The 15,805-nt window shown below is 40.0% G+C and overlaps 2 protein-coding genes across 2 annotated transcripts in view; one reads left to right on the forward strand and one right to left on the reverse strand.

The window, feature by feature from the left end:
• The first annotated feature begins 2,837 nt into the window (after positions 1-2,837).
• On the forward strand, positions 2,838-5,274 carry cyp1b1 (cytochrome P450, family 1, subfamily B, polypeptide 1). Its single transcript, XM_085369535.1, has 3 exons — positions 2,838-2,902; positions 3,011-4,015; positions 4,645-5,274. The coding sequence occupies exons 1-3, from the start codon at positions 2,886-2,888 to the stop codon at positions 5,234-5,236; spliced, it is 1,614 nt and encodes a 537-aa protein (XP_085225661.1). The 5' UTR covers positions 2,838-2,885; the 3' UTR covers positions 5,237-5,274.
• A 5,405-nt stretch (positions 5,275-10,679) lies between these two features.
• The window catches only part of rmdn2 (regulator of microtubule dynamics 2), a 39,423-nt gene continuing 34,297 nt past the window's right edge, over positions 10,680-15,805 (reverse strand). Inside the window, exons 9-11 of the mRNA XM_085368897.1 lie at positions 13,930-13,983; positions 13,743-13,823; positions 10,680-12,479 (exon numbers count right to left, since the gene is read on the reverse strand). Coding sequence (XP_085225023.1) covers positions 12,426-12,479; positions 13,743-13,823; positions 13,930-13,983 — 189 coding nt within the window. The 3' untranslated portion in view covers positions 10,680-12,425. The remainder of the gene's footprint in view (positions 12,480-13,742; positions 13,824-13,929; positions 13,984-15,805) is intronic.

The following is a 15,805-nucleotide window of genomic DNA, read 5'->3' on the forward strand; positions in this document are numbered from 1 at the left end:
ACATAGAACAGACTGTGAAAGTAAAACAGGAAACACACTGACGGAACTCAAGACATGTGGACTAAACAGACTGGGGGAGACAGAACATAGGGATCTGAAACATGGAACAGAAAGGCACAGTAGATCAACATGAACATAACAACGCCACAGGGGAAGAGTAAAACTGAACACGATGAACACAGAAACACCAGACCTCTTCACAATAAAACAGGAAACATAATGAGACGTAGACATGACAACCCAAACTTCACAATGTAAGACACAGACATGAAACACATGAAAAGCAGGGGAGATTTACCATAGTTGGAAACACGAGGGGGAAATAATAAGAACTAGAAACACTTAAGCATGATAACAAATGAACTTAGGAACCTGAAGGGCTTACATAAACTAAAACATCAAAATGAACTAAAACTCAAAACACTGGGTCATAAGACCCAGGATCGTGACAGGATGGACGTGCTTGGTCTAACAGCCGGGTCCTGCCAGCCAAGGAGAGGGGCCAGGCACTTCACTGACTTGTCCCCACCCTCGTGTATCGGTTCCTTATTGGAATAAAAGAAGATCACACACTGTCACCTTATGAGAAGTTTTTCAAGCAGCAGCAACAGCAGCAGTGGAGGGTCTCGTCTCAGTAAGTCTCTACGCCCTTTACATTCATTTCATCTGAATACATTAACATTACATTAACAACCTGCTTTTACACACTTTATTTATAATGAGAAAATGTGTGTTTTAATTAAAACACACCATATGGACTAAAGTGATTGAAATACTTTTTTTAAAGCTCGTCAGACCCTTTTCTAGATATCATGTTAGGCCACAGACAAAGTATACGCTTAATTAACGCAGAATTTTCAAGGAAATTTGAAGTGTTATTGACCCGTAATTTTCTATCCTAATGAAATTTGTATAAATGTGGTTTTGCGTGTACTTCTATAACATAGTTTAGACATGTAAATATATACGAAAAGTATTGTAAAATCCTTTTTCTGGTCCTTAATAATTTGGATTACATTTCGTCAAAGGAAAAAAGGGGGAAAGAGATGGAGTTAAACTGGCCGTATTTGATGGAGTTGGATATTTCTGAATTTAATTTGAAGATACAACAAACAGTTCAAATTTGCGCCTGCAGCTTCTCTGTGAAAGTTTTGGGTCACGGGACACGAGCCATCGTCTGAGCCGCTGTCCGCGGTGCTGAAGCGGGTTTCCCGAATCACATCATTTCAAAACCAGACCAGATGTTAGCAGGAAGGCTCGAGCGGGGCTCTGACACTTGAACAATACTTGCAGATTCAAGAAAACTGAAACAGATTGAAACTAAATCTACACAGAATTTAATAGAAGAGCTATAAAATCAACCCGAACTCCGGATTCTATTTTTTAGATTAAATCTTAGAGGGGAACAAATATTTCTGTCATTTAAGACTTGACCAGAATCAGCTAAATATCTGGACAGTAGATCTAAAGTTCCCGTTCGTCCACACGTGTTTGTCATTTGAAGATCTGAGAGAGAAACGAGGGTGTATAACCTGCCGCTAGAGCAGCTCCGATGCCCGGCATGGCTGTTAATTGGGGGGAATTAATGAGTCACAACACGGGGTTCGCCTCCTCCTGGTGGCTCGAACGAAAAGCGCACCCTCACACCGTCACCCTCGAGCATCAAGAGAAGTACTCCGCCAACACACCGAGCCCTGCGCCACGGACATGTGAGCCGGGAGTTTGTAGAAACAAGAATTTGTATTCTCAAAGCCGAAACACCAAAACGAGTAAAGGAGCAGCAAACATGGATTCTAGATCCCTTTAGCATTTTAAAGCGTCCCCATCACCCCGACTGCGTTTCTACATTTGCAACATACAGGCTGTTTGATCACACGCGACCAGTTTCCAAAACTAAATATATTATATCATTTGATTTGATCAATATATTTATATAATATATATTAATGTATATATATTTTAAATACAATATAAAATATTTTTTTAAAACTATGTTTTCATAAAAAAGTAAAGCAGTTAACAGTTAGCGGGTCCGGACTATATAAATTATTTGAAAAGATTGAGACTGTGTCGGGTGTTACATAATTCCCTCAGGCAGACTCGCACGTCGTTACAAGCACTTTGACTTGAAGCCATATTATTTAATACCGCATAGAAAGACTACTTATTCTACTTATTCCTTGTATTATTATTATTATTATTATTATTATTATTATTATTATTATTATTATTATTATTATTATTATTATTACTACTACTACTACTACTACTACTAATAATAATAATAATAATAATAATAAGATGGCAAACTATATTTAGGACTTGCAACTGGCAGTCCTGCTTTTATATTTTCTTAGAAGAATATCCAGTCATATAATTAACGTATTGTTTAGGTCCCGTTGCCTGGGCGTGAGCTATCATAAGAAAGAGAGTAAAAGAAAAAGAGTCAGTGAGAGAGAGAGATGTGTTGGTGGTGGGGGTGACACCCTTTTGCAACAAACCTGCCCACTGTAACAAAGCCGTGATGTTGCGCTGTGTGGGGATAAATTACTTCGCCTGGTGTTGTGGGGCTTCAAAGCATGAGCAGGCTGCGGACAGAGAGGACGGATCTCCCACACAAGCTGCTGCACTGCCTGTGGATGCACAGTAGGCTGCTCACAGTCTGTTACTTTAAATCAGGCTGTGTGTGAGAGATACGCGCTAACCGGACTCTCTTTTTTTTGGAATGATTATTTTATTTGTCGAGGTTCTAGTGCTGTCCTTCGGCTCACAGAGAAACGTGTTTGATTATTATTATTTTTTTTATTTTAAAGAATATATTTTTTTATTTTTTGGATCAGGCGCATTCAATATTTTGGAAAAATTCTAAAATATAATATTTTGCCATGAGGGAAAATACTAGGTATTTAATTATGCATTTTTTTCTACCCCATTTAATTGGGGTATCATATTTCAAGCCTTTAATCTGCAAACATATGCATTTAACAATGATTTTATGTCTTGCCTGCAGCATGTCTATCATGGATGTGACAGTGGAGGGAGTGAGCCCAGCAACTCCGAGGGCTCTGTTAGTGACATGCATGACTCTGCTGGTGTCCCTGCACCTGTTTCGGTGGCTGTGTCGGCAGCGGTCCCATTCCTGGCCGCCCGGCCCCCTCGCCTGGCCGGTCATCGGGAACGCACCGCAGCTTGGTAACGCACCGCACTTGTATTTTACGCGCATGGTGAAAAAATACGGCGACGTCTTCCAGATCAAGCTCGGCAGTCGGACGGTGGTGGTGCTGAACGGGGGGTCAATCAAACAGGCGCTGGTCAAGCAGGGCTCCCACTTCTCCGGCAGACCGGACTTCACCTCCTTCCAGTACATCTCCAATGGGAACAGCATGGCGTTTGGCAACTCCACGGGCTGGTGGAAGATGCACCGCAAAGTGGCCCAGTCCACAGTCCGGATGTTTTCCACAGGAAACCCCCAAACTAAGAAGACATTTGAAAACCACGTGCTCAGCGAGGGCAAAGAGCTGCTGCGGCTGTTTCTGAGGAAAACGAAGGAGGACAAATACTTCCAGCCCCTGACCTACGTCGTGGTGTCCACTGCCAATATAATGAGCGCGGTTTGCTTTGGGAAGAGGTACTCCCATGAAGATGAGGAGTTTCAGCAGGTGGTGGGCAGGAACGACCAGTTCACCAAGACTGTAGGCGCAGGGAGCATAGTGGACGTTATGCCCTGGCTGCAGTACTTCCCCAACCCCATCAAAACCATCTTTGAAAATTTTAAGAAGCTCAACCTGGAGTTTAGTGAATTCATTCGAGATAAAGTTGTGGAGCACAGAAAAACAATCGATTCAAGCACCATCAGAGACATGACTGATGCCTTTATAGTGACGCTGGACCAAATACGAGATAAGATGGGACTTTCTGAGAAAGACTATGTGTCCTCCACAGTCGGGGATGTGTTTGGAGCAAGTCAAGACACACTGTCGACTGCCCTACAGTGGATCATCCTCATTCTCGTCAAGTAAGATTTTTTTTAATCATTTTAAAAAATGACTTTATAGAAGGAGTTATTTATATGGATAAATAACTGCATGATAAATGACAGTTTATCTTCAACTTGTTGCTAAGGCTCTGCAGAATTGATGAAGTTTAGCTGCATTTGAGTTATGTAACAGCCCACTGGAGGTGTGTGTGTGTATGTGTGTGTACGTGTACTGGCAGTAATAAGCTGAAACTTCACACCACAATGAAAGAGAACAAAATGCCCAGTCAGCGTTTTAAAATCTTTAGTGCCATTTAATCTGTCCTGTGCCTGATACCTTTATCAGTGGATGCCTGGATTACAGAGCCACTATTTTTTTTCTGCTTGAGTTGTGGCAAGGACTACTCGTGTCTATGGACTATCTAACATGATCCATTTAAGCTGTTAACATCCTACAGGTCACCAGTCATGCATCTAGGTGTAGGCAGTTAAATTAAACCTCATTTTATTTGGAGGTGGGGGCAGGTGGGGGGGGGGGGGGGGGTGTTAACGGCAGAAACCATTTTCTAACGAAAAAGATTCTTCATTCCACTTTGTTCACCAGCAAGAGTGTTTAACTTCTATCCTGGCAGTAGTCACCTTAAATGTGTGTTCACCTGTGATTGCAGGTATCCAGAGATACAGGTGCGTCTCCAGCAGGAGGTGGACAAAGTGGTGGACCGGAGCCGTGTCCCTGCTATCGAGGACCAGCAGCAGCTGCCTTATGTCATGTCCTTCATCTACGAGGTGATGCGCTTCACAAGTTTCGTCCCTCTCACCATCCCCCACTCCACCACCACAGACACATCCATCATGGGCTACACCATACCAAAGAACACAGTCATCTTCATCAACCAGTGGTCCGTCAACCATGACCCAAGCAATTGGTCCCAACCAGATATCTTTGACCCAGAGCGCTTCCTGGACCAGAGCGGAATGCTGAATAAAGACTTGACCAGCAACGTGCTCCTCTTCTCCCTGGGCAAGCGGCGGTGCATCGGCGAGGAGCTGTCCAAGATGGAGCTGTTCCTGCTCACAGCTCTCATAGCGCACCAGTGCAACATCACAGCCGACCCTGCAGTGCCGGTGAAACTGGGCTACAGCTATGGCCTGACTCTGAAGCCTCACCCTTTCTCTGTAGCCGTGTCTGTGCGCGATGATATGAAGTTGCTGGAAGCAGCTACCAGTCAGCCCTCATCAGACTCACAAACAAAAGAATAAATTAGATTCAAACTATAAGGTGCTAAAAGACATGAAGGCAGAGGAAAACGTAGAAACTTTTGTTTGAGGCTGAGCACCATATTTAATGTCTGGAAATCTCAGGCCACTGCTTTTGCTTTTTGATCTCATATACACTGTTTAAAATGTTTCATGTACCAGAGTCGAGACTGATTTAACAGCCTTTGATTACTGACTTATTCTAATCAGGGCCAGAAAGAAATAGCCTTGGTATCCAAATCAAAGAAGATGTACATCTTGTAGACGCCATCTCACCTGGATCAATCTCACATCTAACTTCAAAAACAGTTTCACATGCCAGCCAGCAATTAGGCACACTCCTTTGATTCATCAGATTAGAGGACTGCAGCACATCGCCAGCTGTGAACGGGACTTTCAAAGCAAGTCACACTGTGGTTACCTGAGTTCCAATTTACTGAAAAGCAGAAAGTTAAAGCTGTCAGTTAATTTGTTTTATTGTTGTTGTTTTTTTGCTGTTCTTTTGTGACGTCAGTTAAAAGAAAACAAAAAAAACCCCCCAAAAAAACAAAAAAACAACAAAAAACAAAATATGATTTTCAGGAAGCTCTTAAATTCTCTTTCTCTCTGTATTCTTTGTCTTTGTGTTTATTTTCCTAATTAGGGCTCCAAACCCTTTCCAGTGCAATATCGAACTTGTAAAAGCAAAAATACGTGACATTTGAAGGTAAGCACTAAAGATTGGAGTTAATCCATTTTTGTGTGACGAAACAGAAAGTGCCAAGGTCAGACATCTTGCCAATAAATAAGCTAATAGCGGAGCCTAAAGCTTCATATCTGCTAACATTAAATACCTGACTAACACGCAGTTGTTGTTGTTTTAATATAAGGTATATATGTGTAGATACTCAGGAATAAGGCTGATAAAAGCCAAATAGTACCTTTTAAGTGCTAATGTGATACATCTATATTCTGAAACCTGTTGTAGATGCTGTTTTAAAGAACGAGGCAGAGGAAAACAAGGAGTACCCCGAGCAGACATGCTGAAGGGAACACTTGTCTCTTCTTGCTGCCCAGTTCATGTATGAGAAAGTTAATAAAGCTAATATTCGATCAGTGTTGAATTAGGGATTTGCTTCTCCTTTTGTTTAAATTTCAGTAATGAACCGAACCAGTTATGTCCTCTTTTGATTTCCACACTCATGTTGCCAGTAAAATTTCTTTTACCTTTTACTTTTTTTTTAAATCCTATTTTTCTGTTACAGAAATGCTGATGAAATTGGCTTTGAGACAATACAAGTACTTTGTTAATTTTGTTTATAGACTCATCTAATTGCTGTGTGAGCACTGGAGACTAATAGACTGACTGTAAAGTCTTGGATTTGAGCATTTGTTGGCTTGCTGCTGATGCATTTGAATGAAATTCTGGCTAAAAAACCAACCGATTTTAGGTGTTAATGCATTTACAGCAGGCGGAAAAGCACGATGTCTGTGGACTTGTTCCACTGATGCTGTAATTCGCTTGATGAGATCAGAAAAAGTTGTATTGAAGATTAAAGCCGAAAGCATGACGAAAGTCAAGAAATACCTCAAATCCAACAATTTACATTACCTTTACCTCAAATGCGTTTTTTAATAGAAATATATACATTTGTGTAGATTTTTGGCACAAACAAGACATTTAACTCTGCTTAATGTAACAATACAGTGCTTTATGCTTCTGAGTACACAATGCTGCAGCTGTGATGTTATCTTGAGTGTTTCTTTAGTCTGTAATGAGATTGTACAGTTGTATAATAAAAAGATTTCTTTTTGTTTTTCACATTTGTAGTTGGCTCTGTTGTAATCAACTTAAAGGGAGAAATGATTACATTTAAAAATCTGTATTTAAAGCTCATAAATCCGACCTGATTAATAAATCACTCTGAAAGTGAAGGACCCTTCGCCGGGTATCATGTCAGGTGGGAACAAAGGAGAAGTGTTGGCGAGGTGCCTTTCCCTTCTCAGCATTTTATCTCACTCTGTCAGAACATCCTGTTCTTGATCAGCTGGATGATTATAGAAAGCTAGCCAGTGCACGGCCAGTTCAGACAGTAGTTGATTACTGATATGCCGTTCTCCACGCAACCCTTTGTCCATTTCTAATAATACAAAGTGAAATCTGAAGACTAAATAGTGCCAGTGAAGTCATGTGTGGCAATGCTCCAAGCATAATCTTTATGAATGGGAAGGAAAACCGTGGGCTTTCTTCAGCTGAAATGAGAAGACAGATGATAAATGAGTTAAAAAAGAGCAAAGAAGCGGACAATATTGTGGTTAATGCACCCAGTGCAGCTGCACAGCAACTTCAGGTATAACTGCAGGGATGGGACAAAAGCAGTAACCCACTGAAGGTTGATATCGTCTGTCGCCTTGCATTTCAGGAAGCTGCAGAAGGAAGCAAATATTCTTCTGTACAGTAACAGAGAGTGAAACATACAGACAAAGTGCATGGTGACTGAATGAAGGTGACGAGAAATATCATGCCTTGCACAGATGGGCGCGTGCTCTATACAAGCTTGGTGTGCATAAGAAGGGCTGTGGTGGTTTTATCCTGCTAAGAAATTCAAAATATTGCAAGAAGTGGCGCTAAGACGCATCCTATGTCATTACAGCTTAGACCTGTCAAGGCTGCATTAACAAGATTAGCATGAAAGCTTGTATCCTTCATTGGCTGAAGATAAAGCACGTACACATGTGGCCCATTCACACAAGATCCATCTGCTGTTGACTGCAAGTTGTGTAACTTAGACATAGCTGAGCTTAGATTGTGAATGGAGGGATATACGGAGATCTGAATGAATGTGAGTGAGATTAAAACAGATGTGGTATTCAGACAGAAGGCAGCCAAACTGTTGAAGCCCGCTGCTAGGAATGGTGTGATAGAACTGTAATGACACTGCACGGTTAAGTTAAAATGATCTTAACCGTTAAAAGTTAAAATGATCTTAACCGAGCAAGTTATCAGCAGGCTGTGAGCAGCAGGGGTCAAAACCTTCATAAAGGGGTTAAGTTGAGATCAAGACAAGATCAGATTGGTCAAGATATAAAGACACGAACAGAGATCAGTAGGAAGTATGAAAACAATTTTGAAAATTTTGAAGGTGATACCTGCAGTGTTATATAAATGCGGTCCTCTCTTGTGGAGGGACAGCTGATTTGAAGACTAATTTATGTAGGTCAAATATGGACCTATAGCTCTAAAGTACCTGGGCCTACAACAGGGTTAAAAGAACTTACTGTAAGTTTGTTTGACTCTCTAATCAACTTCAAAATGGCATAGGTACCATTTAATGAAGATAATGAAGAGCTGGGAATGTCATACAATCACTCTGTTACTGAATGATTAAACGGACTATGTAGCTCATAACCTACAGAGGAAACATAAATGTACCACATGAATTGGTACATTTCATGTAGCTAAAATCTTTTTAGCTCTATGAATACATCCAGGATTCAATAGCTTGCAGAACCACCTTTAGCAGCAATGACTTAAGCAATTGTTTTCAGTCTCTATCAGTTTCTCACATAGTTGTGGTGGAATTTTGGCCCACTCTTCTTCACAGTGTTGTTTCAGTTTATCGAGGCTCGCAGTCATATTCGTTTATACGCAGCTCTCGTAAACTCTTTTGTCCAAGCTTTAGTTGTCAAACAGATGGCCTCACATTTCATTCTAGCATACATTGGAATACACAGGAGTTCACGATTGACTCCTGTGGCGGCAAAACAAGCCCGAATCTCCACCCAACCACCACCGTGCTTGACAGTTGGTATGAGGTGTTTCTCTGAATGTGCTATGTTTAGTTTTTGCCAAATGTGGTGCTGTGCATTATGGCCAAATAGCTCTACTTTGTTTTCATCTGCCCAAAGGGCAATCCTCCAGAAATCTGGTAGTTTTTTAGGATACAATTTATAAACGTAAACCATGCTGCTGTTGGCAGGCTTCCCAAACAAGCCTGTAGACCACAGGTGTCAAACTCCAGGCCTTGAGGGATTTTAGATGTGTCCTTGATCCAACACAGCTGATTTCAATGGCTAAATGACTTCCTCAACATGTCTCGAAGTTCTCCAGAAGCCTGGTAATGAACTAATCATTTGACTCAGGTGTGTTGACCCTGGGTGAGATCTAAAACCTGCAGGACACCGGCCCTTGAGGCCTGGAGTTCGAGTTGTACATCTAAGGTTTGAACCTGCAGTGAGCTTGCTGAGATGTGCACTCACCAACACACACCAAATGTCCCAGATCAGCAAAAATATTAACACAACTGTTGTTTTTATAGAGGTGCTCACTCTTGCTGATGATCAGTTATTTAAGTGCAATTATTATTTAAGTATCAGCGACTGGCTGCCAATTACCCTTTTAATTCCCATGGAAGCAACAACAGCATGTACCTTGTTTTACCGTAGGACTGCAAACAGTTCTGTCAAGGTTTTATTTTTCATGACTGCACAAATAGATAGTAAATTATCCTTTGAACAACATGTAAATAAGTTGAGCACCAGATAAATAATTGCTGTCCATAAAAACTTGTTTGGACAAACTTGAATCTTGTGGGACGACAGGGGATCAGCAGAGAACAACTAGCCTAGCTAAGCTTGGTCACATTGCCCCCCAAAAATACCATGTACCCTGTAAAAGTCTAGAATTTGCTCTTGTTTGTGCCTCTTTCGCACTTATTTACATTTTAGTCATAGAAAAAAAAACATTAGTTTCTCTAAAAGAAAACAAACCAGCAATAAACTCTAAAGAAAAAATGTAACCCCGTTTGACTCTTTAACTCCTCCAACCTTCTAAATGCAACACCCTGTCTGCAAAACCATTAAACAAAAAGTTTGATAAACTGCACGTCTGTTTTATGATCAAAAACATAAATGACAGCCCGTCAGTTTCCTGGATAACAAACAGGTTATAAATCTGTTATGCAACAATGGACAGCTAGTGTGTGCACACACATCCAGACCAACGTGTAAGTGATTTCTGCAGCTGTCTCAACTCAGACTTTTGATTAAAGAGCACAGGAGGCTCATAAAATCAGCCAGGAAAGGTGAAGTTTTCATTCCTGTATAAACAAACACCTGTACTCACTTGGGAGGCACCCTTTTAACATGGCTCTACTGCGGGAAAAAAGAAAAGAAAAGTTGAAACATGACTAGGCGGGTGGGAAGTTAGCCTGAATGTGATCCAGTAACAAACTCCGAATTGCCCTGGCACAAAATGTACAGTCTCCGTAATCATGTAGGCTCCAGCAGGAGCTTGTTACACTCTGTTGATTCTGGATTAAGATCAATTTAGAGTATAAGGAAAAAAACAAAAACAAATAAATCACTGTATAGCTTAATTATAAGTTACAGCTTACATAACTTTACTCCTCAGCAATAAAACCTCAAAAAACATAAACAAGACAGACAAGCTGGCAAATTTGATCAGGATTGCACAGATTTAATTGTAGATTCCAGTACCATCAATCATTAAACACACACTGTCTAAAATACAGCACAAGTATAATGCATAATCTCCATCCGATGCGATACAACCTTGAGGAACTCGTTATGGCATTAGAAAAAAAGAAAAACATTTGTAGTGTTGGTAGAAAAATACATAAAGCGACAAAGCAAAATAATTCATTTTGTAAGTAGACTTAAAAAATACAATGAAATAAAAAATAAAAGCCCTAAACTAATTTCCAGTATCAACAGCACCGACGTTTTCAATCAATATGCACGTTTTTCTTCATTGAGTAGAGATAATAATAAAAAATAACAGCTGAGAATATGTAAAAGAGTAATAAAAGGAAACATTCAAACTTCATTTCAATCTGATTGGGTCACATTTTAGTGGCATTATGCAACCAGGAATTCAGTGCTGTGTCATGATAAACAACGAGTCTGAACCTGGCATTATTGATCGGTTTTAATGGACAGCCATCAGCCCTGTGGTTTTTGTTGTTGTTGTTCTTGTGTTTTTGATGGCAAAAAAACAAAACACACCCTCAGATTTCCTGTCAGTGACTCTTTTTACATGAACACCAGATTCATTTGTTTTTTTTTAAGTTCCTTGAATCCCAAGTCAGATTTGGTTTTCCATATTAACTGAAACATATCCATTTCACAGTAACCAGTACAATAACGTGTACTATATATGCAGCATAATGACACCTCTCTATATACATCAAACACCTTTTCGGTTTCCTGATTCATGTGGTACATGTTACATAGCTCTCCAAAAAAAATGCTGACTCAGAAAAATTCCTAACATGTTTCAAACTAATCACATGTGAGTGTGTCAGAGCTCAATTTAAAAGGTTTAAAAAAATGAAAGCGTGGAAAATCAAATGTTCTTGGTGACCTATGAGAGGAGGAAACCTTCCAGGAATAGGAACTCTGGAGTAAAAGGCGCTTCTGTTCAAAAAAAACCTGTTGTGTTCCTGTACAGGTGCTCTTTGAATCTATTAAGAGGAAGTCACTGACATCATTTATGGTTTCATTTTTTCCATGATCTGGCAAACATGCAAAAGGGCACATTAAATACAGGACTTCAGGTGTGTGGTGTACACACAGAACTTGCTGCTGTCCAATACTACACTTCATTTGGTGGTACTGCTGTCACAGAAACTGAGGAGCAGGAGGTAAACGAGTTTGAGTCATGATCAGAGAATTTATCTGTGAGAAAATAATCTCATAAAGTCTGCACGTGAATGTTAAAAGAGACTATTATTGCTGGTTTGTATCGGGAGGGTGGTGGTGGCTGTTCAGTGGTCACAGCAATGCAAAATGTTTGGGTGCGTCATTGTCTGATGTGATAGGACGGAACAACAAACCCTGTTTGTCACTTTCCCAAAAGGCGACAGGTCTGTGTCATCAACCTGAGACACACTGGAATTAAGTTTCCTATCAGAGCAATCGGACCTCAGAGAATGTCTGCTACGCACTGCTATAAGCTGAAGAACACTGGTTTAGCTCACTCATTTAGCTGGAATCCTTTATGATGATTGGTTTCTACTTTTAAAAATTTCATAATACAAATATGACTGGAAAGGTACAACAGATGATCTGGATGCAGTAGCCTTTTACACCCACGGGCGCTATCTACACTCACAGAGTGAAATAACACGATGGTCTATCACATGCAGCTGCAGTACTCGCAAACTGATTCCCAAAAACCTTTCCTCTGCTGTCACACTCCAAGTGCTGGGCACAGTAAACTCAGCTCCTTTTGTGCCTCTTCATTCTGAAGGTAAAACACATGATAATGAATGAGTAACACCTTCAAACAGTTAAATATCTTGGTTTAATTTGCCTATTACAGCAGGCTATGATTAGGGATGGGTATCGAAAACCGGTTCTTGTTGAGAACCGGTTCCCACTATTTCAATTCCTTGGAATTATTTGACATTTTCGCAAACGATTCTCTTATCGATTCCAGTCGACAACTTTTCTCCATGCCCCTGGTACACTGCTGAATGACGTCACCACGTTGCGGAGCGTCATTTACCTGGCAGGAAACACGGCGCCTAAGCGGCTCAAACGCTAAAAAGTTTGGTTATACTTTACGAGAACGGATGACAACAGGGCAACTTGCAATACTTGTAAGTAGATATTTCATTTAAGGGGGGAAATACTACGAATATGCAAAAGCATTTGCTCACAAAACACACGTGATAACCTTAAATGAATGTCATGTTTTTAATTCCACTCCGGACTCGTGAATCTCAACCCAGCAGCAGCGGTAACGTTTGCACGTCCTCTCCCGTTAATGCGGCAGGTAAATAATCAACTAACGGTGCATATTATGTTAGCGCGATCTGCCTTATTACCAAACTTGCCATTACTGTGCATTTAGGTGACCATGATGAGACAGACAGAGTCTGGTTGGCTCAGATGCTGGCAGTTGTCGCTGCAGTCTACCGGTAGCGTCTCCTTTCAGGCCAGGATAGACGAATGTCACCGAGCAGTGACCAAGTTTGTGGTAAAAGGCTCGCACCCATTTGCCACAGCAGATGCCCCCGATTTTTGGTAAGTGAATGTGTTTAATTGTAGGCAGGACATTACTGGATATTCTTGTGTAATTGCTACAGAATAATTTATGTTATACTTTGTTATTGCTACAGAAGAATATTTATTTTACAATTACAATTTTTTCCCCGGGGACCCTGTGACACCCCACTGAAGAGCCATAGGCTGGATCTCTTAAGGATCTCTTAAGATCTCACTGTTGGGTTTGTAAAGCCGTGCTAATCCTAAATTTCTACCTTGTTCAAAGAGAAGATATAAAACAAAGTTCTAAGCAAATCGACCTTAGTGTTCTCCTTTGTTTTAAAAAAGAATCGATAAGAGAATCGATAAAGAATCGAATCGTTAAACAGAATCGAAAATGGAATCGGAATCGTGAAAATCTTATCAATACCCATCCCTAGCTATGATGCGTTTTTGCTAGCTGGATTAGATGAGGCAAAAACAAACAGATCTGAATACAGACGGTCCTGAAGTGTACCTCTTTGGATTCAGCACTCATTGAACAAGCAGCTTGACACATCTTCTTAGCCTTTTCGCACTGACCCAAGTCTTTGTAGCACTACCAAAGAAAAGACCCAGAACTGTCAAACGACTGTTTTGTCCTATTAGCATCTGTAAAACGGTTTATATTTCACAATCCAAGTACTGATATGTTTAGTACTAACCTTAGCCAGAAACACATAGTTGAGTTTAGAATAAGCTGGATGGAGCTCCTCGACCTGGTTAAAAACACAGACAAGAAAAGTTTCATAAGACTTAGTTAGACATAGTTTTCCAACGACCGCAAAAGACGCTAACATTTGTAGCATAGAAATAAAAAGCTAAGGTGCAAGTGCAAAAAAACAAAACAAAAGCGGTTAGAAGCAGCACCAAAAGGAATCCAATCCCCAAAGACACCACATGAGCCCATGTCCAATTTCAGAGAAGAAATAAAATACTTTTAAAACCGGTTACAACAGTTTTGACCTCTTAAGTCTTTTCCCCATTAGCTAACCAGAGCTAGTAATCAATGAGAAGTCCCAAGAACAAACGTTGACTTCGAATACCAACATGTCTACTGTGAAAGAAACAAACAACTAAACACATGCTGGAGTCATAAATAAGGCACCACAATAAAAGTCCACAAAATAAACGTCCATCTTTTATATACAGTTTATAGATTAGGTCAAAAACATTCACATCACAGTCTGGACCTACACCAGAACTATTACTAGATTTTGACAGACCAGACTTTATCTTTCTATTTTAATCTGTGCCGCTTTTTCTTTGTTTTTTTTCTTATGGTAGGTAACGTATGTACACGTGTGATATTCAGCCAATCAAATCCTTTATTCAGCACATGAATACAGAAAATCCCACAAGACAGCCAGCTGTTGACTACATACAGACACTGACACAGATATAGTGATATACTGTTGAGCTACTTCAAAATATGTTGCATTGCATTAAAATGTATGCAATGCAACACAATGCAAGTTTGTTCAGTTGAGTTGAGGCGCTCCAACTCAGTACTTAGACAAAAGCAGACATATCAGCAAATTCCTCTGAACTGAGTGTCAAGCTAATCACACAGACAGAATCACTGTCTAAAAACGATAAAAGCCATGCTGTCACGACTTTCATTCACGTCTGTAATAACAGCTTCTGTTACTAACTGAAGCGTGTGCTTTTGGACTACACATGAATATTTTGGTTTCACAGAGCTTGCTTTCATTCTGAGAATTCGATCTTCACACAGAAGGAGTAACAAGTTTAGTCTGCAGCATTAAATATGTCAAGAACGGAGCCGCATCTCTACACTAAGCTCTAGCAAGGCTGGGGAGGTGTATAATGTTTTAGTTAAAGCTTCTCCAGGTCACTGGTGACATGTTGTAACTGTGACCACCTGAATCAAGCTTATGGTCTAGAAGACATGAAGATGAGGCATGCATAGGAATATTGGCCAAAAGCAAAAGTAATTTCCCCCACTACATAAACATTTCCAATGTAGGAACAGAGATTAAGCCTTTCTAAATACAGAGGGTTTGGGCTTTAAAAACAGGGAACAGATGCAACCTGCAGGCAAATTGCAACGTAGCACAAGATAAACAGGGGTGTGATTTAAGTGTTTCATAACTGAGGTCAGAACAAGTATTCAGTTAAAAAGTACAAAAACATAAACCACTGAATAAGAAATAAGTCTCACTTCTTGGTTTGAGGACATGGACTGAATATTACATATAACCATCATGCTTAACTTTCTTGGTAAACTTTAAACCTCAGACGGCTACGCCCATCGTTTGTGCTCAGAAATGATTGCTCTTATTCGTACAGTTCATCGTGCTTCACCCCACTCTCTGACTTTGCCTCAAACACTTTATTCAGATGTGGACAGCATATTGCTGTCCACATCTGTGTGTGTGTATATATATATATATATATATATATATATATATATATATATATATATATATATATATATATATATATATATATATATATATATATATATATATATATATATATATATATATATATATATATATATATATATATATATAT

The sequence above is a fragment of the Diplotaxodon limnothrissa genome, linkage group LG13 (assembly GCF_057381915.1).
Source record: "Diplotaxodon limnothrissa isolate DT_005_m linkage group LG13, D_limnothrissa_male_GT1.1, whole genome shotgun sequence".
Taxonomy (NCBI): Eukaryota; Metazoa; Chordata; class Actinopteri; order Cichliformes; family Cichlidae; genus Diplotaxodon; species Diplotaxodon limnothrissa.

What these genes read in the sequence shown, in the direction of transcription:
- cyp1b1 (XM_085369535.1), top strand. An exon ending in ATCATCCTCATTCTCGTCAA is followed by an intron (nt 4,016 to 4,644) that starts GTAAGATTTTTT and finishes CTGTGATTGCAG; the next exon opens with GTATCCAGAGATACAGGTGC.